The sequence below is a fragment of the Equus quagga genome, chromosome 2 (assembly GCF_021613505.1).
Source record: "Equus quagga isolate Etosha38 chromosome 2, UCLA_HA_Equagga_1.0, whole genome shotgun sequence".
NCBI lineage: Eukaryota > Metazoa > Chordata > Mammalia > Perissodactyla > Equidae > Equus > Equus quagga.
Window position 1 is genome coordinate 159,852,472 of NC_060268.1, and position 26,465 is coordinate 159,878,936.

At 40.8% G+C, this 26,465-nt stretch overlaps 1 protein-coding gene across 1 annotated transcript in view; it reads left to right on the forward strand.

Annotated features, from left to right (window-relative positions):
- SORCS3 (sortilin related VPS10 domain containing receptor 3) overlaps window positions 1-26,465 on the forward strand; it is a 566,298-nt gene that overhangs the window by 489,072 nt on the left and 50,761 nt on the right. The window contains exon 14 of the mRNA XM_046654523.1: window positions 6,245-6,352. Coding sequence (XP_046510479.1) covers window positions 6,245-6,352 — 108 coding nt within the window. The remainder of the gene's footprint in view (window positions 1-6,244; window positions 6,353-26,465) is intronic.

A 26,465-nucleotide genomic window follows, 5' to 3' on the forward strand; every position in this document is an offset into this window, starting at 1 on the left:
TGCAGGCTGATCCTGGAAAAAAGGATGCCAGGGGTAAGAGGAGTGATGGGAAGCAAACCAAGGGAAGAGAAAACTCTGACCAAAGCCTGGAATTCAGGAAACGTAGGGAGTGTTCAGAAGACCATATTTGATTGGAATCAAGAATGTGAGTGAGTAAAGGTGGGTCTGACTCAGAAGAACTTAAAGGCCAGTTTAAGGGGTTCAGGTTGAGCCTGTACATCATTTCTTCTGTGGCCAAGACCTGTCTCTTGGTGTGGAGGGAAGAGCTCTCTCTATTGAGGACTGAATAGGACTTGTACCATCAGAGAGGACAGGCTGACTCTTAAAACGAGTTTATTTGTTTCTTAACCAAGAAAGGCAACATTTCTTAGCGCTTATCGTGACGTTGTAAGAACCTCCATCTAAATCTCAATAAGAGAATTGATCAGTGCCCTGCAAACAGATATAGTTGGACAGACTTCTTCCCCTGAAGTCCTGGGAGAAGGGGATGGCAACCCCATCTTCACTTGCCCATCATCCACCTGCTTTCTCCTTCATTACGGTAGGAACCTAGTACTTAATGGTTAATTTTAGAGCCTTTTGCACAGAAGTATTGTTCTAAAGAAAAGAGGAGTTTATTGTTGTTGTTATTTCCCTTTGGTGATAGAAGAAGAGTCTAGGTTTGACATGGAAGGAGTACATGGAGCAGAAGGACTAGAGAGAGTGTGGGCTTTGGCAAATCCTAGCCTCCTTACAGCTGACCATTCAGTCTGTTCTGCAATGGTTTCTCTCCAGAGAGCTGATCACTTCCAAAAGGAGTACTGGTGTGGGAATTTCTGGAGGAAAACCATCCAAGTTGGGAAGATTATTTAATATTCACTCAGGGATATGTAAGTAGCATCAAGTCACGCCTGTCAAAGTCATCAATATGACGTTTGAGTTTTCCCTTATTCCATGAAATATCTCTTTTATTGGTAAAATATTTATAGAGCTTAGAAAAGTAACTGCATCCCCAGTGGATTTTCTGTTACAATAATAATGATAATACTACCCTCCATTTGTTTGCCAACTCTAACAACATATTAAAGGTGAGTTTTCAAACAAAGCTTTTTTTTTTTTTGATGAGGAAGATTGGCCCTGAGCTAATATCTGTTGCCACTCTTCCTCTTTTTGCTTGAGGAAGATTGTCACTGAGCTAACATCTGTGCCAATCTTCCTCTATTTTTTGTATGTGGGATGCCAACACAGCATGGCCTGATGAGCAGTGTGCAGGTCTGCACTCAAATCCGAAACCGCAAACCCCAGGCTGCTGAAGTGGAGCGAATGAACCCAACCACTACACCACCAGGCCTGCCCACTCAAACTAAGCTTTTGGAATAGCATTTTCTCCATTTACAGGATGTTGACACTGTCATTTGTCATAAATGCTACACATGTTTGCCTGAATTGGACACCACCGTGATTTCTGCTTACTTGCCTATTTATGAATGCCGTTCTCTGAAATAATTCCTGCAATAGTTAAATGCCAGCTATTGCATATGCCTGTCAGAAAACAACAAATAACTCATTCAGGAATTCTCCTTTGCACTTCTCTTTTAAAGGCTGAGTGTTTTTTAAGGGCTTGACCATGTCTTTATCATCAATGTTTCCTTGTAAAATTCTTGACTTATTTTGTCTCCTGCTTATGAATTTCAAGCTTGTGAAACGCAAATGCGGTTTCTTCATCACCAGTAGCTTCTAATTAAGTCATAACCCTCAAGGTAAACAAATAGCTCATTTTAAGGGCAAGAAAGGTTAAGTAATCATTTCATTGTTATTTTCTGTCGTAGGTCTCAGACTGACATTATTTTGTATACAGACGTATATATATTTGCAGAGGAAAAATACACTGGCCTACCCACTCTCACACAAGGGAAGAGTGGCTCTCAGATTTAAATAATGACTACATTGTCTTTCAGAGAAAATGGGAAGCATAATTGAAAAGCTGGGGAAACTTTAGTTAGCTAACAAGGCGTGCTGTTTCCTATAAATTGAAATGATAGGTAGCTAGATATGCAAGAAGACAAAACAGCATACAAATGAACCCATCCATTTGTGACCATGTACATTGGATGCATGGAGATGAGAACCTACGTGCTATTTCAGGTTAGCCCTCCATCCAGTATTCCCTTTGTACCTTAGAAGCATTAGAGTGAAATGAACGGTGGAGCCCCACAGAATGCAGAGCTCTGATGAAAACTCACAGTAGACAGAGCTACCGATCGGCAGGTAGACTGGGATCCTACTGTTTGTTTATCCCTGACAAGCTGTCAGTGTCTGCTTTCCATGGGATGTTCTTGGAAACAGAAAGTGAAACATCACCTGGCCTTTTTTTGTTCCTTTGTTCTTCTATAAATGGTTGTGAGCACCAGCATTTTGTTCAGAGAAGCATTCACATGGAAGTAATAGTTCCAACCAATACATGACTCTGAGAAGTGAAACGCATGTGCTGTTCTGAAGAACTTCCAGGTGGCTAAAATGCCACCACCTCGTGCATTTGGTATGAAATAGGATGGAGCAATGCACCTCACCAAAGGGAGGAATATTGATTCTCAATGACCGTTATAACTTTATTTCTGTGCTAGAGACTTCTGGGGAGAACCCCGGTTCTTCTTGGCAGACTCCATTCCTTTTAGTGGCTCTCATCTCAATATAATAAAGCTATGAGGCATGGAGGAAGGAAGGGTCTTAGAGGACTTGTAGTCTGGTTTCATACCCAGTGTAGCAGATACCTCTGTGACGGCCAGAGGCTCACCACACTTCCCCAGAATTCTGCTGTGCTGAACAACTTGCAAACACCCAAGACAGTGAGTTCCCATCTTGTATAAGGGCTTTAGTTGTTAGAAAGATTGTTTTTATGCTGAGCAATAATGAATCTCCTTGCAATTTCTGTCCATTGGGCACTGTTCTGCTGCCCAGGTCTCTGCAGAATAAATCTGCTCCAGAATTGCATGTGATTTTAAAAATCATCCAGCTGCAAAGGGCCTCCGGAGATTTCTTTGTCTAGCCTTTCTAAGCTCTGCAAAATGATCAGATATGCAACTCAACAGATTTTGTGCATTTGTTTGTTTATGCCTCACATATTCATTAAGCATATACTGTTTATCCAGCATCAGTATAAGAGCTGGGATATACCAACGAACAAGACAAAGAACTTGAGAGCTTACATTCTTGTGCACAAATATCGGACTATCATCTTTAGAAGAGTTACAAGAATGGGAATCTTTTCTACCCTATTCCATCTATAATTTTAAACTGATATTTTCACACATCTAACTACATTTTCTCTGACTTCATTCACAGATATTTCTCCTTTTCAGTATTCTAAAAATAGAGTTGTGTTTGTTTGTTTAAATATTTGGAAACTTTCTACTAAAAAAGAAATTAAAAGGTAATAGTAATTATTTCAGCTCTATTATTTTTCTCCTTAAGCCACTTTCAATTCATGTAACCTGTTTCCAGTACAACCTGTTCTTTACCTTTAGTCACATTGATTGTCAGTTTTTCTACAATGATTGAAACTGAACATGGTGTTTAGGCTCTGGTAGAAAGATAATTTCTTTCATTATGCATGTTATCTATCTGTGAACACATACTAGACTCAGCGGCTTGACCACCTCTCACAACAGTGTCATTGCTGGAAAATATTTACCTTGTGATTGACAATGACCCCAGGGTTTTTTTGCTTTTAAACTAAGCATTCTGCTTTAAGTTGGTCTTACCTTATAAGTGGCTTCCAAATCTATATCCCCAGCTTTGATGACTCCCCAGAAATCTGGATCCATCCATCCAAAGGTCCCCTTGACAGTGCCACACCATGGAAGTTCAAAAAGCATCTGAAATTTAATGTGGATCCAACAGAAACAAACAAACAAAAAGTTTTGCTTCTCCTGTTCTTCCCATTTCCCTATCTCAGTTGCTTAAGCCCAAGAATCAATGTTGTCCATGATTTCTTTCTTTTGCTCAAATAACCTGTATACATTCCATTACCAAATCCTGTTTCTGTTCTTCCCATACAGCAACTTCATTTCACATTAGATCTTCCCTCAGGAGTGGCTCTCATTGCCATCTTTGCATAGCTAGTTCCTTATTATCATTCAGATCTCAGTTTAAATGTCACTTCCTCAGAGAGGACTTTCTTAAACTTTCAATGCAAAGTAGCTATTCAGTCACTGCTTGTCATATTACTCTTATTTTAATTGTCTTCATGACACTTACTCATAACTCATATTTTTGTATACATTTATCTGCATGTTGTTTGGCTCCTCAAACTAGAAGGTAAATTCCACTGAAGCCAGGGCCTTCCCTTTGTGGTTCACTGCACTGTTTCTAGAACATAAGCCCCTGCCAGACCAGGAGCTTTGCAGACATTGATAAATATTTGATGAGTGAATTTTGTTTCATTTTGACTTTGTAGTCCTGTCTTGCCACTATTTGGAGGTAAGTTGTAACTTTATTCCTGTCTCCCAGAGTATTGACAGTCCTACCAATTTCAATGTCACCTGTGGATCTAATAAGACATTCCCAATTCCTTTGTCTTGGCCATTAATGAGCTATTGAACTGAGAAGGAGAAGGTGGACCCCAGGGGTATACCAATTCAATGTAGTTACCTCAGGACATTTTAAAACCCCTGACCATCAAAAAGAATAGCTCTCACCAATGGCAGCCCATCCAAACACAAATGTCTGATACCAACGAGATTAAATTTTCCAATGTTGTATTTTTTGGAGTTTCTTTAGTGTTATTTTGTTTTAAATAATTACCTCAGCCTGAGATAGTCAAGTGTTAGAAATTACTGATTTCAGAAAGTCACCTGAATGGCACAATCCTGGGCTCCAAGTGTTATAGTGACCATAAATGAGAATCACAGGGTTCCTTCCTCGCTCTGGCTCTGGAGACCTGTCCCATTGCTTATGCTAATCTTAGGACATCTTTGCACTTTGGTTATTGTGTGGGCTAACATTCCCACCTGGATTTTGGCATTTCCCATTTTTTCTGCTCATCCCATTCTTCCATCTAACCCATATTTCTGTGCCTTCCATGTGAACTCAGTTCATACAGCAGGGCTTTTACTTTCTACAATTTCTCTCCCCATCTCAGGCTTAGCTTTTCCTACGGTCTTTGATCTCAGAAAGCTCACAGTTCAGTGAGAAAGTCAAACATATTTTTTTGAAAATATATGTGTAATATCAGGTAAGGGGTATTGTAATAAAGATATGTAGGTGGTGTTAAGGGGTCATTCAATGAATAAGACATTCATGGCCCCTGAATTTCCAAGATTATAATGTTGAATTGAAGGATTCAAGATAAGTTGGGAAGTCAGGAGAGGGCCTGGGTGTTGTTGGAAAATAGAGTTTCTACAGCTGACCTCAGAGAATCCTGAGTTTTGGAGTCAGAGATCAACCAAGAATTAATGAGGCCAAGAAGAATCACAGAGAATGCAGCAAATACAGCTGCCTTGAGGAAGAAGAGGTGGCAGGAAAAGCTTTTCGGAGGACGTGGTGTTTGGGCTGTGTCCTCTGGCTAAAGCAAGGGGCAGACAGGTGCTTGATAATATCAAGAAAAGGAAGAAGCAAGCACTCAGAATTACCCAAGTCCACTAGCAGCATTCCCTTTAAAGGGGTTTAGGTGCTCTGTCCACAAAGGGTCAGACCTTCCTCTTACCAATGGAGGAAAAAATGGAACAGCATTGCCCAGAACATCTCAGAAACTCAATACTCATCTCTAAAAGCCCCCTAAAGTGGCATCGGGGAGGGAAAATAATGCTAACATCCATTCTGAACAAATAGGACATTGCTTTTTTAAGGTTTGATCTGAAAGACACACACCTCCCTTTCCATAGGGTACACCCCACACTGCTCAATTTGTCTGTGTCAGAAACTCCAAGGGCTGAATTGATTGTGCTGTGACTTGAGCCTTGGGTTCCATTCTGAGTACTTGAAACGTGACACTCCATCCACTCAGCCCTCCTGCCTGGGTTGTTTTTTCGATTCTAATATGTTGAAATATTTCTGCAGCTCTGTTGCTATCTCTGCCTCTGCCAGGAAATGCAGTTTTGATCAAATCTCTTAATAATATGGGGAGATGTTGAAGATTAATGTCTATTGATGATCCAGACTGCCAGAGAGCAAGATACAAAGGAGAATTTAATAACCTGAAAAACGGTTGCTACAGAGTCTGGTTTTATTTTCAGCTGTCTCTTCCATGTACTTGTTTCCAACCCAGGGTGAGTTTTGACGAGGGCTACTCCTGGGACAAGTATGGTTTCACTTCGCTTCCTCTATTTGTCGACGGGGCTCTGGTGGAGGCAGGAGTGGAGACCCAAATCATGACGTGAGTACTTCTTTTGCTGTGGTCAAAAGGAGCCCGGAGACCTGAGTTATACTTCAACCGAGGCCACAGAGTTTTTCCAGGGAACCCTAACCAAAGCATTTCAATCTCTGGGCCAAAGTTTCCTCATCTGTAAAATGGAAATATTTATGCTTGCACCCATCAATTCAAAAGACTACCGACAGGATTAGAAGAGGTAGGCTTCTAAAGGAAAAGTTAAGGTTTCTAATGGAATTTAAAGTGTTGTAACAAATTTCCATTTATCCCAAACCAAAGCAAATAGAAAGCTTAAGTCTTTAGATGTGTTTTTTCTCTTTCAAAACAGCCCACTAAGGGGCTAGGGACAGGGACAGAGGGAGCAAAACAGCCAATATACTGAAAACAGGGAATATTTTAAGGGAAACTCCTAGAGTCTGTGCCCCCCCCCCCCCGGCCCCCCAATACACATACAGTTATTGTTCCACTTAAGATTAGTTTGCTGTGAAAATTTTTCTATGCTCCTTTATCATGAGAATAGATGGTGAGGATAAAGATCTTAAAGCTGTAACAAGCTCTAGAGATCTTTCTGATTATTAAAGAAAATAATAATTTGATACTGTTTTCTAAAAGTATGTCAAATTTTAATTCCTAAAAAGTTGATCAACTTTTAGATGATCAACTGTGTGTATTTGTGTACATGTGTGTACACAGAGGCTATGATACTGGGGATTGTTATGGTGACCCGGCACTGACCAATCTCTCTGCCACCTCCCCCTCTCCGGGGTCACTGGAACGCTTTACACTCTAATTCTGCACTGGACAGAATGAAAGGAGTCTGCTGGACAAGATTAGGGGCAGTTTGCTGTCTCATGGGGTTGGCACAGAAAGGCTCCTGGAATGTTTCCGAGCTGGTTTGGGGAGGGTGTCATCTTCTTGCTCTAGGGAACGCTGCTGTTCTTTTAATCTTTGTGCTCATTAATTTCTTTAGAGTTTGAATCAGTCTTTTCCCAATATGAGACTGATGAGCTTTGAGGAGGAGGCAAATACAGGGGGAAATGGCTAGTTCCTATGCTTTACCTTTTTCCCAGAGTGATCAGTTAAAAAATCCTTTATAAATGCAGCTGTCCAGTTTTGATCAAATGTCATAATCTGGCCCCAGTCTTGACTGCTTTGCCATGTCCTGCCCCTCCACTTTCATCCTCACATCCAGAGGGTCGACCAGCCACTCTTCTCGGCTTTCAGAGTCACAGAAAGAACCCAGTCTTGATGAAAAATGGTGCACAAACTGGGGGACAAAACAAAGCAAACAAATGGACAAAAGTCCGATCCCCATCCCAGGGTTAGCATGTCAGAGCACCTGGGTCTGGATGCTCTTCTATCTTGTAGCCGTGGAATCCCTGTCCAGTGCTGGCCATGCTGGGTGTCCATGACTTCGTTTGTGAAATTGAATCTCTCCTGCTTCTTTCTAAAATGTTGACATTCTACAAATCTTCCCCTTTTCTAGGAACTTCAGCAGAAGCACTGCAAATAGGTCCCTTGTCCGTAGGGTTTGTCTACAGAAATAGTCTATAGGATTCCTAGTGTCCTCATTGTTAAAAAAGGTTCATAATAGAAAATTTGGGTGGTTCCATAAGAATATTTTTGAAATCATTTGGGAGAAGTGCAAAAAAGAGTGATTTTAAGTTATCTTCTTTAATACTGTCTGAATTTTCCAAATTGCCAGTGAAATCTTCTCTCTAACTCCAAGGGTGGTGACTGTGTCTTTTGAAGACTTAACACTCCTTTTTGAGCATCTGCTATGTGTTAGGCCCTGGGTTGGATCCCGGAGCTCTGTGTTTGGAAATTGAAAGGCATGACGGCAAACCCTACAAGGAGCTCTACAATCCTCCCAAGGGATATGTTACATTAGTAACTGATGTCTTTAGAGGTGAACTCGTGTTATGATAGGGCTTCTCTGAGCAGTTCTGTTGTAAAATATAAGCAAGGGTTTCCTGTAGAATTTGTTGACCAGGAAGTAAGGCTGTCATTTGAGTTTTGTCCAGTAATTTATTCTCATTCTCCTAAAATACACCCCAAAACAGAATTGTCTCACCATCTAAATTCCTAATTAAATTTCCTGTATAACAAATAGACTCTATTGTTAAGCTGCCAAGACACTTTATTAAGAGTTAACAATTTGTATGCAAGTCCAGCTATACAAGCCATAGACAGTATTTAAGATATAATATCTTAATGCTGAGAGTCTTAAGCTTCATTGTTTGGTCAATACACAGCAACAGTATGTAGCATAAGTACCAGTTCTGGATATTCAAAGGTAGTTTCATAATATAAATTTTATTTCTGAAATACAAATTATTTATTAAATATATATGTACAGTGAATATATGTATGCAAATATATGTGTGTGTGGACACACACTTACACATACATACACATATACATATATAGAGAGAGAGAGAGAAAGAGAGAGAGAGAGAGAGAGACAACAGAGTCACAGTGAGAGAAATCCCAAGGATCTAGGCTCCAGCAAGATCTAAAAAAATTTGGTGGTCCCTATGTACCAGATACTGTTCTAGATGAACAAATCAGAGAGAAATTCCTGCCCTCATAGAGTTTGCATGCTAGTATATTAAATAAATGTAATATGCACATGACTCTGTCATGTTACCCAGAATACTCTGCCAAGAGATTAAAATGTCTTCTTATGAATTCCAGGAAGTCAATAGAATACTAGAAATACTGCCATCTTTTTTCATGTGCCTCTCTGACCATGAGGTGACTGTTCCAAATTATTTTCCATTCATTAATCACTAGAAATGAAAAGAACAGCTTCCTCTTTTCTAGAACTTAAGTATTAAGCTCTAAATTCTGTAAGGCAAAGATATACTCATACAAGAAGGTTGTGCAATCTGCTTGAAATTATCAAGCCAGTTGTGACTGCTTATCTCAATCAAATCTAACATGGTCTTAGAATCTTAGGCAGTGAAGATATATATGGTCCTAAAGCCAGGCATTCCCTGTTTTTGTACCAAGAAGACATACTGGTCCTCCTTTTATTATGTTTTCTTCTCATCTCATAATGTGATTTATCCTGAATTCTCTTTTAGGAGGCCTCTTTGAACTCATTGCATGCTTCTCTTGGGCATTACTTGAACAATACCACATATACACCAGTCTTTACCTGACCTAACATTCCCTAGCAAGTTTAAGGACACAGCTTAAATTCTGTGTCCATCTAATCTTAAATGGTAATAATTTTTTTGTGAGCTTCAGATGGAGTTTAGCTGGTCACATGGCCATGAGGGAGATTGACCTGAGGGTCAAACCATTTACTGAACAGATGAGATAGCGCCCTTATTTCCCTGTCTTCCCCACTAAAACTCCACAACAGCACGGCAGAGCTTCTGTCCTCTTCTACCTTGCTTATCGGAGTACTTTAAATGCTAGTAAGTGGAAATGGAACTAGAATAATGCACACTCTTCTTGTAGGGGATTTGGGAGAGAGATGTATTTGTCTTTTCATGAAATTAAGATGAGTTTGGAAGCAGTTGTCCAACCAACTATAAACAATTCAGGCTTCATGTTTTTTAACTTTTTATTAAATTCAGAGTTTCTTTAGTACAAAAATTATCCAGGTTTTGCCAGGGCTTTCCAGACAGCCAGAAGGATGAGCCCTGGAAGGAGTGCCAAGAGGCAATTCTGTTTCCGCCTGAGATTTGAAAGGGACTTTTAAAACCAAGGGCCAGTTGGGGCTGACCAGTGCATTTCCCTCATGGAATGGCAATGGCAAGGATTGAAGCAGGAGTTCAAAAAAATGTATATATTCCTTAGGAACAGCAAGGAGAGAAAGTCCATTTTGGGACAAGAATGCTTAACCTTGACATTTAACCAAAAACTTATTAATGATGTGGGCTATTTGAATTCCGCATCCTTCCCCTCGCTGTTAACCATGACTTGTGGCTCAGCTGTGGTCAGGGTGAAAGAAGAGCGGGCTCATTCACGTTAAGATTTTATTGCCTTGTCTTTTCACCTTCATTTGGAGAATTTAAATATTTGTCAGTTTATGATGGTTAGTTTTATGTGTCAGCTTGACTCGGCCACAGGGTGCTCAGATATTTGGTCTGGATGTTTCTGTGAGGGTGTTTTTGGATAAGATTAGCTTTGAAGTTGGTAGACCCAGTAAAGCAGATTGCCCTCCCTAATAAGAGTGGGACTTATCCATCAGTGGAAGGCCTGAATAGAACAAAAAGGCTGACCCTTCCCTGAGCAAGAGAGAATTCCTCCTGCCAGAATGCCTTTGAAATGGGACATGACTTTTTCTTGCCTTTGACTAACTGAAACGTCCACTTTTCCTGAGTCTCAAGCTTGGAACTATACCCTCAACTCTCCTGGGTCTCCAGCTTGCTGACTCACCCTGCAGATCTTGGGACTTGTCAGCCTCCATAATTGTGTGAGCCAATTCCTTATAGTAAATCTCTCTCTCTCTCTCTCTCTCCCTCCCCCCATTCGTTCTGCTTCTCCAGAGAGCCCAGAGTAATACACAGTTCATTTACTCAAAAACATTTAATGAGCTTCTAATATGTTTCAGACCCTCTTAGGGGTATACAAGAGGTAAATACAATTCTTTCTGCCTTCAAGGAGCTCTCAGGCCAGTGTGTTGAGGGGAGTGGGGATGCACTAATCATCAAGGGACCCCAGTTATGTAACCAGGATATGAGTAGAGGGAAGTGAAGACGTCACACATACAAAAGGTGATGACTGAGTTGATCGGAAAGTCTCAATAGCAGTTCCCCAGTGGAAGAGCAATTAATAGGTAATAGAACGTAAGCTTGAAGAAAGCACAAGTTTTTAACAGTTTGGTGGAGTACTGTAACCTCAGTGCCTAAAAGAGGGGTTGGCACATGGTGGGAAGTCAGTAATTATTTGTTGAAAGAATGAAAGATTTCAAGGCAGAGGAAAGAACACAAACAAAGGAAAGAACCAGAAAAGATCATGCCTGGGTATTAAGGGGTTGAGACTGTGAAGGGTCTTAGGTTATGTTTGGGCATTTGACCTGTATCCAGAGTGATGTTCTTGAAATTGAAAATAAAGTAATGTCATTTCTCTTCTCAAAGCTCATAGAGGGCTTTCCACTGCTTTTAGGATAAACTCCAAACTCACTGAACGGCCTGCAAATATCTACATTGATCACCTGTTTGGGACCTCGTTTCTGCCCCCATGCTCTCACCACCTTTCTGTGATCTACTGGCGCCTTTCCACCCCAGGGTCTTTGTGTATCTCCCTGGAACGTGCTCACCTTTCCCACTTGAACAACCAAACTTCTAAGTATCTTTCAGGTCTCAGCTTAAGTATCAGTCCTGCTAGCATACCTTCCTTTAGCCTACCAGATGAGGTTGGGGCTCCATGCTATATGCTGTCCTAGCCCTGTATATTTTTTCCTTCACAACACTTTAGACAATTAATATTAATGAAAATGGCATTGTTTGTTTAGTATCTTCCCCTCCACCCTTCGTCTACCCTTAAGACAGACAGACACTCTTGTGTATGTGTATAAACACACACATATGACTTTCAAGTTCCCACAAGGGAGGATCTTTGTATGTCTTGTTCCTTGAGTCTCACATGCTCATCAGTTTTGTGCTAGCACTGAGGATTTAACAGTATATACATACTGAATGTTTGAATGAATAAGTGAATGAATGAACAAATGAATCTATGCTCCTCAGTAATCTTACCACCATTGTGATTGTAGTGACTTCTCTGGCTCATAGATCCAGCATTATAGTAAATTGATTAGAGATCCCCAGAGATTCTGAAGTGCTATGATCAGAATCCAGTAGATGTAATTTATGGGAGCCTGGGGGTTGGGTAGGAATGAGAGCAGTCTGTGTCTGTGTGCAGAGCTGTGTATGGGGTTGGGTGGGGGGATGATGAAGCAGCGGGTGGAATGGCATGGGCACAAAAGGGCAGCTAGAGAATGAGGACCCTCCAGGAAATGATTTCTGATTTCCTCCGCCTTCCACAAAAATCTGCCCAGTTTCTACTTCTCCCAGAGGCCAGAGCTCAGAAAGCGTGGAATTTTCTAACAATGTAGCTCTGCAGGAGAATTTGTGTGGAAGTGACAGTCCCCATCTTGCAGGCATGGGATTTGCTTACTTTTATTGCTCTTTTTTCCAGCGTCTTTTCAAATGTTGTTATTTCAACATCTCCTTGGTAACCTTGACAGGAACTGTCTAGTCTAGCCTAATTCATAGTGAAACGTGACCGTTCTTCTTACTTAAAGCTGAGGACAGGGCTGCATGATTGACAAGCTGGAGGGCCTATTGCAGTCTCAGCCAGTGACTCTCCAGCTGATGAGATGCCCGTGGCTGTTAGAGCATTTGGGCCTCTTTGGTCCATTATTTCTTGAAGGATTTGCCCCCAAATTAGCACTTTAAGGAGAGCTCTGTTTTGCTTGGCTCAAATGTGGAATCAGATGGAAAAACACTGCATTCCTACATCTTTAAAGCTACATTTGAAATTCTTTCTTGATATGAAATGTTTGAACCAATTGGCTGTGATTTAGCTGATATTTTAGAGGGGCCAGGGAGAACCTGGAAGCCTCTGGGAAAAAAAACATCCCCAAAGGGAGAGGCATAGCTTCCCTGGAAGAAAGCAGAATCTTCTTCCTAGAAATGAGCAGCAGCTAACTGGTTTCTGCTCAACACCTTCCTTTGTGCCAGGTGTCTCATGAGCAGTTTCTCAAACCTGATTTCATTGACCTTGCCCAACAACCCTGCCAGGTAGATCACATTATCATCATTGGGCAGACGAGGACACTGAGGCTTGGAGAAATTAAGTGCTCAGCTCACACGTTGAGTAAGAGGCAAATTAGGAGCAAGGAACGTGAATTTCAAACTTCAGGATGGAAGCTGAAATTTGCAGAAAAGGCACTAGAATTCTCCAAGGCTCATTCAGTAAAGGACTGTGGTGTGTGGGGCAAGAGTGGCAGGATGTTACTTATTCACTAAGTAGTGATGAGTGCCTCTGTGCTTCCAGACACCAAGTTACAGCAGACCCATTCAAACACAATCTGTTTGAAAAGATAGGACAAACCTGAAAGAACTAGAGAACAATTAAGTGGTAAGGTGTGGAACAAATTGCCTTTGGATATCAAAGAAGTGATTGAACATAGAGCAGCTGCAAAAGGCTTCATGGCTTTGCAGAGAGGAAGGAGAGAGGGCATTCCAGGTCGCGGGAACAGTGTGAGCAAATATGGAGCAGTAGGAACGTGCCTGGCCTGCAGAGGGGAGAGTGAGAGGTCGGAAGGGCCAGAGACGCTTTCGGGAAATTGTCTAGGGCCAATTGCCTCGCTGACTCCCTGTATAAATCCAATTCTAATTGGCATAAATCTCTGATCCATTGTTCCACCAGCAGAACTAATAGCCGAAGGGAAGGGGGAGAGATAACATTTGCCTAGAAAATTATGCAAACCCCAAAGCTGCAGAGGTTTAAAAAAAGAGGCAAAGACCTTCTTTCCACTTAAGAGACTGTGACCACATGCTTAGCAGGGAACATGCTCTTAAATACAGCATTAGCGCAACACAGAGACCCAGCCCTGAGCTTAAATGTATTGTTCAGCCTCTAGTAACTGCATCCAATAAAGTCATTGGAAATGAACCGGCACTGCTTCCATTGATCTGTTTTTCAATTCTCTGTTGTTTGCTGGAAGAGCCTGATTTTACTTTGCCCAAAGTAAGTCATTCGAGTAATTGGCAAATCCAGTGGAACGCCCAAGTCATCGCCTCTCAGGCTGGCTGCTGGATTCACATCCTTCAGGTTGTCACCAGACTTGCCATCTACTCAGAGGCTCACTTTTGTTTGTGCCAAGGAACACAAAAGCAGAATGCAGGCCTGCACAGGGGCTTTTGGATGATCCCGGAATGTCCTGGAGGCGGGCAATAGCCTAGAAGGAAAAGGCTTTTTTTGACGGAAGGATTGCTATGTGGGATGGAGGGCTGGCTGAGACCGTGGGTCTTGGTGGTCTATTCTCCAAGGGCAACGCTGCTTACCATCCATGTGACCTTAGCTGCCTTACTTACCCACCCTCTGAGCTGGAGTTTTCTTATGTGGATGTGAGAATTAAGTGAAATAACCTCCATCCAGGGTCCTGAAAGATGTTTTAGTCTCCGTAGTCTAATGATCTAGAAGTGGGTCACCAGCAGGGAAGAACTTTGGCCAACTAGAGCAGGGCTCAGCAAACTTTTCCTCTAAAGGTTTTAGATTTTGCTGGCCACAGTATCTTTGTTGCAACTACTTGACTTTCCTGATATAGTATGAAAGCAGCCATAGGCAATATGTAATGAACGGGCATCAGTGTGTTCCAATAAACCTTTACTTCTGGACACTGAAGTTTGAATTTCATATAGTTTTCACATGTCTTAAAATATGATTCTTCATTTGCTTTTTTGCACCCAATGATTTAAAATGTAAAAGCCATTGTTAGCTTGTAGGCTGTCCAACACAGGTAGCTGGCCGGATTTGTCCCATGAGCTGTAATTTGCTGACCCTGAACAAGAGGGCACACAGTGCCTAATCTTTTGTGGCTATGTAACAAATATCATTTGAATTTTTTTTTTTTTTTTGAGGAAGATTAGCCCTGAGCTAACATCTGCTGCCAATCCTCCTCTTTTTGCTGAGGAACACTGGGTCTGAGCTAACATCCATGCCCATCTTCCTCTACTTTATATGTGGGACGCCTACCACAGTATGGCTTGCCAAGCAGTGCCATGTCCGTACCCGGGATCCAAACCAGCAAACCCCGGGCCGCCAAGAAGCGGACCGTGCAAACTTACCTGCTGTGCCGCCAGGCTGGCCCATCATTTGAACTTTTGACACAGTTTCTACAAACTTCCCCTACCCATAAACTGCTTCTCCAGGTGCACCCTCTTGTGAAGTATTGACTAGAAAAAACATTTGAAATGCCTTAGAAGTTTCTTTGTTTCTTATTCTAACCTCAGAGACAAGTCTCACCTCTTTCAGGAAGCCCTCCACAATTCCTCCAGTGCTTACTCATTTTCTTTCATTGAATTCCTATCGTAAGTCTCAGAGTTTAGCTCACAGATATGTTTACTATGGTCTGCACACTTTTAATGAAACCGAAATTTACAAAGTGAGAAACATCTGGCAGCATTAATCCCAAATGCCCGTAGTCCAACAATCTGCTGGAGCCACATGGCAGCTGCCTGTGTCAGCTGGGTGTGCTATTTCTTGTCCCATGTCTCACCTGATGTCTGCTCCAGCTGCTTCCCGTGGCTCATTGTTGATGTAAGGTGCCCTCCTGGCTCCTGTAAGATTTTGAATTCGTGATTCCCAATATAGATTCTACATCCACAACTTCATACCTATCTGGTTTTCTTGCAGTTCTTTTGAAGTTTTAAAATTACAAAGAATAATGTCACAGGAACCTGGAATTAATAAATATTAACATGTTATCATTTTGGCTTCAGCTTTTTACAATAACTATGCGGGTCATCCCAGGTAGGGCAGGTCTTCTTATTGCCCATTTTCAGATGTTTTCCCCTTAATCCCTTCAATGACTGCCATGAATTTGATGTATATCCTTCTAGTACATGTTGATATGTTTAATACATATTTAATTATCCATAGAAATATATGTGGTCTTGTTTTATGTGTTTTAAAATGTATAATTTATCTAAATGCTATCATTCCCCTACATACTTCTGTCACTGAATATTATCTATCTTGGGGCATATCCATCTGTCCAGACACTTTTAATGCTATATGGCATTCTGTCATGATATGAATATTTACAATTTATTTCTCCATTCTCCTATCAATAGAAATTTAAGTTGTTTCTAGTTTTGCACCATTATGAACAGTCGTATCTTTGTACATACCTCCAAATGCATAGTAGAAATTCTCTGAGCTACATACCTACAAGTAGAATTGCTGGGTCATGGTGAATTGATGTCATCACCCTTACTTTTGTACTGTTTTCTAATTATTTTACATATTGGTCATTCCTGCAGTTAAAGTGTGAGGTCCTTTTTAGTCTGTAAGATTCATGAGATTTACAACTCTCTTGTTCATCATCCTCCACAGCTTTGAACATGGAGGCTTGTGTATGACAGACAGACATGTGGTGAGTGAATAATACTATTGGACTAAACTGAAACTATTCAAGTGCAGGGGCTGAATTTTATGCTTTTTCTGATTCTTTTCATCCTTTGGTTCTGGATTTGCCACAAAGTCGGAGACTGGGAAATATAACGTGTAGGAAAACAGCGTCCCTCCTTCTGCTCTGCTCTTAGAGCTCTTTTAATTCCTTTCTGTTTCCTCTTCTCTCAAATCCCATCCCGAACATCCATGTTCGCCCTCTTGTTTCCATCTCTTAGGTTCTCCTTCATCACCCAACTCTGACGCATCTTTCACAGGTTCATAGATCACATTCTAACCCACTGTTATGTACTTAAACTCTCAAACCCATTAAAGGAGCTTAAGTTTTGAGAAAAGAAAGTTGTTTGGACATAGAATGATTTCTTTAAATTCATTTAAAAAAAAAATCTGGTTGCTTTCTTTTTGCCTCTTCAGTTCCAATGCCTTTCAGTCTCTTTCTCAATCTTCCCTCCGCCTCCCCTCCTCCCAATACTTATTTTCAAGCCTTTTAATCCCTGCCTCTTTCCACCATCTCACCATCGTTGTATCATGTAACTAGCACAGGCAGGGTTCCTTGCTGTTGATCCCCTGCCTACGTCTTTTAACATCTAGTTTATGTTTCACTTTTGCTCAATGCAATCCCCCTGTAGCCACAGACCTCCTTTACCAGTAATCCCATCTATACCCTAATAGGGAAACAATCAGGTGGCATGGACACACACCAATAGCCAAGGATGTGGTCTGAATTTCTGGAGACCCACAACTGCTGGCCGCTGATGACTGGCCTTCCCAGAACACTGCTCTTTCTGCTTTGCTTTGAAATTGCTCCTCGGCAGCTTACTCCATGGAAACAAACAGGAGGGCTTAGAGAGGCAGGAGGCAACAGGATGCATGGGGAGCCTAGGCTTTTCAGAGAGAATGTACTCTTATAGGAACATTTCAAAAAAGGACTCACAGGTCCACATGCATTGTATTACAAGAACAGTTATTATTTCTTTGTTCAACAACATGTATTGAGTGCCCACTATAAGATAAGCACTGTTCTAAGAGTTCTAGGAGCTGGGCTAGGACATAAACAAGATAGTCAAGGTCTCTGCTAATGGGAAGTTTATGTTCCAAATCCTCTTCCACACTCTATGGAAGAAAGATCAGTTTTGAATGAGGTTTATTTCAGCTGTAGTGTTCATGGGATCTGTTCTATAATCCAATTCTGAGCTTTTGATGGTGGTGGTGGTGCTGTGTGAGGGAAAGAGGAGAGACAGAACATATTACTGTGAACTCAGAGGATGTCTAACTTCCGAAGATTTCAACCGTGGCTGTGGTTTTTGGTGATTGCTATCTCCTTGTCTGAGAATGAACAAAAGTGTTAATGAATGAAAAGGAACATCAGAATATTAAAAGGGGTTATCTCCAGTGGGGTTTTTATTTTCTCATCTATAATTTTTATAGTTTTCAAATTTTTATAAAGTGCATGCATTCTTTTTATAATGAGAAAAGGGAAATCATTTATCAGAATGTACACATAAAAAAAAGCATCTCCCAGATAATGAAAGAGGGGCTTCATTTAAGAATATGTGGGTGATTGTGTGGGTCACAGTTACTCTCTCTTTGAGGTTGTGACCTGAAGTAAGATAGAGTCTTAACTACCCACCCTCGCTTCCCAGCACTAATGAATGCTCTGAGTAAATTAATACTGGATCTTTTCAAATAAACAGGCCACTGGAACCCAATCAAAGACAAGAATGGAGAATAGACAAATCTCACTCGTAAAATAAAAATTCAGGAAATTGCTTGATAGGGGCTTCTGATGAAGCGGTGCTCTAAATAATTTCTTCAAGGTCATCTGGTTAATTTATTCTGCATTTGTAAGTTATTGTGTATTTTAAAAATTAATGAAAGATTTAATTATAGCACGGTTGCCTGTGACCTTTTGTGAAATGACTTCATCATAAATCTGCAGGCATTTTAGAACTGTTTTCCAGGTTTCTAATAATTTGCTCTCAAATTAATGACATCCAGCCAGTGAAAGGAGTTGAGGCTGGGTAAAAGGATTGAGTTGGGATTTGCGGTTTCCTAGCAATGGCTAATTCTGAGTCCTGGACGGCGGTGGCAGAGAAGATGGTGTGTGACTCACCGGAATCCACAGCAGGTTTAACTGTTTACTCAGAGGAATGAGAAATAAGTCCAGTGTGTCAACAGGGGGAATTTTGTGTAGCCAGATTGGGTGATTGCAGAGCAATTGATTTGGGGCACATTTATCTACATGTCAACGTAGAGACAACACCTGGACCAAGGGGAGAATTCTTCTTCTTCCCTGTCACTCACACGGGTTCTTCCTCATTCGTAAATTAAAGATCTATGCCTGCCGTCCAATTTTCTGGTCATCAAAGAAGCCCAACTTAGGCTCTGTCACCCGTATCTTTGATCTTCACCTACATTAGGGGCTCAGTGAGAACAGCTAAGCTGTCTCTGGAGGGGAGCACGCTCATTTTCTCAGAGACCAGGATGCATCATTGTCTGTGTCATTCTGATGATTCATTTGATCCAATAGAATGAGGGGAAAGACTGTGCAAAGGAATGCCACAGCTTAGCACATCAAAGAAAATCTTCTCTCTTAGAAGAAAGTGGTAGCACACCTTTGTAGTTCCAGAGCGGCAGGCTAGAGTTTGGAAGACCCAGAGCACCCTTTGGATACAGAAGCCTGGGAGAAAAGCCACCAAAATCTGGAAAGTGGGTCTAGGCTGAAGCCTTCCCTGGTTAATTGCAGCCCTGAATGTGATCACTTCTCTACTGTTCATTCCTCCAGCAATTATTCATGGCGCTGCTGTCATGTACGGCACACCGTGACTCAACCTGCAAGCTGCAAAGGCTTCCATGAAGAGCACTCTTGTAGGAGAAAGAGCTGGGTTTCAGCAGACTGGGTTCTAGTTCTTCGTGTTCTTGAGCGGGCCATTACTTTACCTGGGCCTTGGTTTCCCCAGTTGGCATATGAAGGGGTTGGACCAAAGGGTCATCCCTAAGGACCCTTGCAGCACTAAGACTTTATAATTCTGTTTGTTCTTTTTCATTCCCCAGAGACTCCCGGCAGAGGCCAAGCCAATAAAGATTGTCATAGTTCAGGTTTCAGTCTATAATTCTCCACATTTTAGATGCTTTAGACTTTGAGACAAACAGGACCGTAACTGGAGCTCTCTAGATACATCTTCTCTGCAGATTTCTCTTTTTTTCCTTCCTCCAACTGTGCTTTCAGTTTTATATATTTCATGGTGTTTCTGCCTTTTGTGCAGACAGCCTAATATGAGCTGAAGCTAACAGGCCCTCCCATACCCACCTCAGAGCCAAATTGTGCAGTTAAATGATTGCTAAGGAGTTACGAAACACTTGAAAAGGGTTATGAATCTTTCTGAAAGCACAGTGCTGAGAAATGTGTTAAAACATTAGCAGCGACCGCCTAAGTTGGACTCCTGGCTCTAGTACCTACTTGCTGTGTCATCTTATTGAATGAGATACTTAACTTCTTTGAGCCTTAGTTACCCTGTCTGTTAAATGGGAATAATACATGAAATGAGATAATCCATGCAAAGTGGTTAGCATACTATAAGTGTTCAATAGATTCTCACTAATAGGGTATTTCTAAGTATTACTCTTGTTATTTGATTGACTTCTACTAGAGTACCTACCTTTTGCAAAGTCTTGTAGTAGAGACCATGGGGATATAAAAGCATAATGCACATTATCTGCCCATAAAATTCTCAGGCATCCAACAAAAGACATAAAGTAAATTATCATTATTAAGTGCTATTATATGAGAATGTTAAACATAATTTTAAATTATTCATTTCTTAATTTATGCTAAACATTATAAACATGCAACACATTTAAACCTCAAAACTCTAAGTACCATTATTATCCTCATTTTGCACATGAGGAAACTGAAGTCTAATTAGTATGTGTAAGGAAATTTTCATTGGTCCAGGATTGGGGCCCACATCTTGGCCTGCCTGATGCCAACACCTTTGTGTTTAACCACTTCATTCTACTCTCTCTCAGACGATAAACACATGACAGGCACTTACAATGTGTGTAGAGTAGCTTGTGTAAGTTGCACACTTCCAAGAGTTTAAAATCTAGGAAGGAAGGTGAGACACTTAGGTACATTTTCTGTGAATTTGATGCCTTTTGGAATTGCTAAGGATAATACTCAAAAGGCAGAAAAATTGCTATGAAAATTCAGGAAAGAGGTATTTCTTTTCTTCCTAGGAAGGAAAGGAATTGAGCAGAAGGAAAGATCTTGGAAGACATAATAGAAAAGTTAGCATTTGAATTGAAACTAAAGAGAATAATTCATCAAGAAGATAGAATAATCTCAAAACCTGTATAATATTATGATTACATAATGTGAAAACCCCCAAAACTCAAGGAGAAACGGAACATTTGCAATATCCTAGGGGAATATTTTAATAAACTTCATGTAGAAACCAATACACAAAGAAGTCAGAAAGTATAATTTTGGATATGAATAACACTATTAGCAAGCTTGATTTGAAAGACCTATATACAACTCTCCACTCAATAAATAGGTAATACGTTTTTAAGCAAACATTTAATATTTTTGTAAAAAGTTCACCATACACTGGGTCGCATACAAAGTCTGGGCCACTTCCAAAGAACTCAGATCATTGAGATCATGTTCTCTCTAAACATTACAATTAGATCAAAATTTTAAAATAAAGTGAGGAGGAGGAAGATAAAGAAAGAAAAAAATCCTCATATGTTTAGGGTAGTTTTGTTTCTTAAAGAGGAAATCAAAATGGTCACTATGATGTTTAGATGTGAAATATCTAGATTTGGAAAGCTTTCCTTCCCTTCCTTTCCCCTCTCTCAAGAATTACCGCCGATTATTTGACTTGAGGCTTGCAGGATGGGTAGGTGTGGGATAAGATAAGATACAGGGAAAGGTACCCCAAGCAGAGAAAAAGCAGGCACTAGGAAATCATGCTTCTCTTAGTGGAGCTATTTAACTTCTTTAAGCATTAGTTACCCTGTCTGTTAAATGGGAATAATAAATGAAATGAGATAATCCATGCAAAATGGTTAGCATACTATAAGTGTTCAGCAGATTCTCACTAATAGGGTATTTGTAATTATTACTGTTGAGTTTTTTTTTACTTCTACTAGAGTACCTACCTTTTGCAAAGTCTTGTAGCAGGAGATAGTGCTACAAAGGTAGATGGAGGCCAATGCACAGAGGTTCTTGAATCAAATTCAAAGTTCTTAGCATGATATTCACAACTAAGTCATGTGAGAGTTCAAGAGCAAGAGTAGGTATCTTGGGAGTTTTCTACACAGAGGTTGAAGTTGAAGAAATGAATAAGATTACCAAGTTCAAGTGTAGGGACACAGAAGAAGAAAACTTAGGTTATGACAGTCAGAGATGAGAAGAGGAAGAGGGGAGAGAGTAGTACTTAGAGGAGTAAGAGGAAAATAGGAGAATATAGCGTTATTGAAACAAAGGGCTAGAGAAACTGAGGAAAGGCCCCTGACTCTGTGGGAGAAGATCGTCATCTGCTCATAGAGCAAGTCAAAAGTTTAGAAGAGGGAAAGACCACATAGACTTGGAAGACCTAAGGAATGCTTCTAAGAGGAGGTGGCATTTAAGCAGGGGCTTGAGATGGCACTGAGGTAGGCAGACTATGAAGGAGGATGTTTCTAGTGAAGAGTGTGGAAAAATCAAGGTGTGGAATCAGGAAAGTGTGTCTGTGTGTGCTCACATGCACCGGCACCAGGGACTCGCTAAATATTCACGGCTATTCTCATCAGCCCAAGTGTGTATACACACATATGTGCAAGGGTTTATGTAGAGTAGGCATTTGTAGGAAGGGAAATAGAATAGTTTGGCTGGAGCAAACTGGGAAAGGATGAAAAGTTTGGAAAAGAATGTGATGTCCAGATTTGGGATGGAATGCTAATTCTAGGAACGTGACCCCTATTCTACAATCATAGTTTCTGAGCAGGCATGTAGTATCATAGGAATAATTCTTTAAGAAAACTTTCTGGAAGCAAGTGGTGGATAGGTTTCATGAAAATAGCTATATGATGTAAACAAGTGAAACTAGTGAGGAGGCAAGAGGTACTGAGAGCCTGGATTCCACTCTTCAGTGGGAGGAAATGAAGGTGGTAAGAGCTTTTGCCTCACATGAATACCAACTTGAATCCCAGCTCAACACTGATCCTGAGCATGGCCTAGAGCCTCAGTTTCCTCACCTGAAATGGCTGTGCCTATGACTCTCAGGGGATCGTGTGGAGGATTCAGGATGAGAATAGCCGTGGAACATTTAACAGAGTTCCTAGCCCATGATAAGCCTGGTAGCTGGCAATGGTAACCATTATTATCAGGGCATGGGAATGGGATTCACATGGAGTTGGTGAATGTGAGAGATCTTGTAGAAGAGTAATGAAAAGGAATGAGTGTCAGGCTGGAGGTTAATAGAGAGGACAAAGTTTAAGACTGAGTCTCTGTTGATGCAGAGGTTTCTAGACTGATGACTGAGAATTCAGTTGAGGCAATAAGAGACAGTGAAAAGTCAGGAAGGAATGGACAGAGTCGGCTTTGGACTTGTTCTGTTTCTTAAGATTTATCTCCCAGATAAAAATGGGAGAGTTGGTGGCTAGAAGAGCTCAAGATGCAGGTTCTGGAGTCACTGAGTGAGATAAGGAAAGGGGGAAATCCTGGGGCAGGTCAATGACAACACAATATAATCCTAGCTGAGTTGGATCAAATGTTCCCTCAAAAGTCACTCTGCAGTGAAGTCCTCTCAAACTGCCCAGGCACTGTTTGTTCTTTTTTTTGCACATTTCTAGTGGCTTCCTAGTAATGAATCATCATCCATTTCCTCTTTGAAGGATTGTGGTTAACTACTCTCGCCTTGAAACTTCTCTCAGCTTTTATAACTATGTATAAAAGTTGGTGAAGTTGGAGGTTGGAAAAAAGAACCAAGTTACTGTGCAGGGAAGAATCAGATCAGGTGACCCAGAGTTGCTCTCCTATAAAGAGGAAAACATCTTTACAGAGCCTGCTCCTCTAATTGCATTTAGTGTGGCATTGTTTCCACCTAAATTACAGCAATTATATACCAGGATCCTCTTTGAAATCATTTAATTAATGAGTAGCTAACCCACTTTGTGTATGGAATTCTAATGAAGTCTTTTATTTTTGTGAACCACCTCCCTCCCCCAAATTAATCACTTCCCTCCCACGAGGCTTACTTAGGTCTGGATGGTGGATTAGAGAAGGTATGTTACTTAGGGGCCCAGCAAATCACTGTTGCTTGTGGAAATCCAAGCACAGTCCTGGATACAAGGGCTGGAAAGCTGCTGCTCTTTTCCCCCAGAGATTTTTTTGTCCTTCTAAACCCCAAAAGACACACAACTCAGCCATGTTCTTTGGCCCAGAAATAAGGGCAGATAAAGCTATTACCCAAATTTTGGAAGAAGTGGATGATTTTGATAGATTAATTCTATCCATTAATCAACCCAGAACTATTTCTTAAGCATCTGTTTCATGAAGGAAGTCCCTGTGGAGACAAAGATGAATGACACATATAGATAAATCTTTGGTGTATTGAGTCCTCAGGAGATAGATAGCTTGTACACCTTGAGGGAGACATAGAGATTGAAAGAAAATAAACTCTTGGAACTTGGCTTGAAAGGGCCAAATTCCATCCAGACTATTTCTGCATCCCAGCCTTTGAGTATATGTGCCACTGATTAAAAATCATCTTCTGTAGGGAAGCTGAAGGCTTGAGAGATGAAGTGATTTGTTCAAGGCCACCTGGCTAATTTAGTGGCACATAAGGACTAGGAAAAGGCAAGCCCTCTATTTCCTTGCCTGGTACTCTTGCCTCCACGCCCAGAACACCTGTATGTTAAAAGTTAGACAACTGCGCAAGAGTACAGAAGGACACTCTGTGACCAGAGTCACATTAGCACTGTAGACATGAGCACCAGAGGAGTTTAAAAAAGGAGACAGATGGTCTCTCAGGCTTGTAGAGCCCAAGAAGCAGGTGAATCTTGAGGGGAGTCAAAAACTTTCATGAAAAAAATTCCAGATGGCAAGGTAAAAAGAAAAAGAAAAGCAAAAGTAATAAATTTTAATTGATTTTTCCTGAAAATCTATATAGTGAGAAATGGCTTAGAGAAGTCGTTTATTTTGTTCTGTGCTCGTGAGAAACTTCTTCAGGGGAACTAAAGGGTAGACTACCTGTTTCCAAATAGTCATCTGCATTTATGTATGAGATATCGTCTTTCTCCAAGGTTCTGTAGAAGATGTCACCAAAAAAAGACAAAGAAAGCTCCTGCATTTGGGGTTAGTATGTACCTCAAAAGGAATTTTGAGCCAACCCTCTTGAAAACTCTTGATGAGCTGGGCCTTAGGTGATAGTCTGTGGGGTTCCAGCAGGAGGAATGGTGGCGATGGTAATGAACACTTGCTGTCCATTGGGATTTTCAAGTTTTTCACATACATCTTCTCATATGATAGGGTTTTGATTATGTTGGTGAAAATATACTTTGAGTTAAGAAGTGGGGCTGGGAATACATCTCTGAAGAAGGACGTCACAAGAGTTTACCTTGGTAATTACAGGGAAGGGTTAAAAGCCATCCAAATGACAGTTTATTTGGCCATGCTTAGGAATTAGCTCCTTTTTGCCAAAGACTTGAGAGTGAAACCTCCTTCTAGAATTGCCTTGTTCCATTGGCATTCAATAATCAATCAGCCATTCTTTTCAAGCAACTACTATTGACAGGCTCTGTGAGGTACAAAGAAGTACAAGAAGCATTCCCAGCAAAAGGAGCTTTCTAATTCATTGACACAAATTTGACCGAAGATACAAGAAAATTAAAAAATTCGGGATAAGTGGTCTAGAGCAGTGTTTCTCAAAAGGTGGTCCTACGATCAGTTACATCAGTATCACTTGGGGACTTATTAGAAATGCAAATAATCAGGCACTCAAAGCATACTAATCAGACAGTCAGGAGGTGGTGCAGTCCATGTTTAGCAAGCTTTCTAGGTGATTCTGATGCAGATAGTGGAGAGCCTCTGGTCTCGAGATAACAAGATCATTTGAACTTAAGACAAAAGAGAGTTGAGCGTTACCAGAATAGTCACAGCAGATTTCCTTTCCAGATGTTCCACACTTCGGTTCTTTCACCCCATCCATCTCTTGGGTTTTCAAATTCGCTCATAAATGAACCACTTTATTCCCCAAAAAAGTACCACAGTGAGACAAGCATGCTGCACCTACTTATAGATGATAGACTCCCTAACTTTAGAGGAACATTTCCACCAGATAAAAAACTTTTATCTGAAAAACTGATTTATTATTATTATTAATTGGAACCTGTCTGAGTTTTCTCTTTTTCCAATTCAGGACCAAGTGGACCTTGTCAGTGTTTGTCACCTCAAAATGATGGATATGGTTTCTGATGATGGTCACCCTGATCTGCTAGGTTCTCATTTCCACAGCTCTTGTGAATTTTAGCATCTGTTCCAAAAGTAGTTATGAAAAGGGCTGATAAATGCTTAAATTTAAATTAGTCTTTATTTCCTGTTTAGTTTGCTGTGTTTCTGTCATTTCCTCAGCTTCTGTGAGCTCTAATCAAAAGAGCAATGAGTGGATGCATTGCTGAACAAAATTAGGGAAGCCAGATCGATGCAAAAGAGAGCCCCTGTCTCAGGGTCACTTACGCCCTACAGGAGGGGGCCCACAATGAACTTTTCTTCTTCCAAGAACTGAGAATGGGTGGAAAGATAGAGAGTACAATAATGTCTGACAGTTGCTGAATGATTTTACCCTAACCATCTTAGTGAGGTCCAATGAGAAAATGAGCAAAGCTCATAATCCTAACATTGAAGGTTTAAAATTTTGCATCTGACATATGTAGGCAACCATGTCGGAGAGCAGACTAGCACACTCTAAGT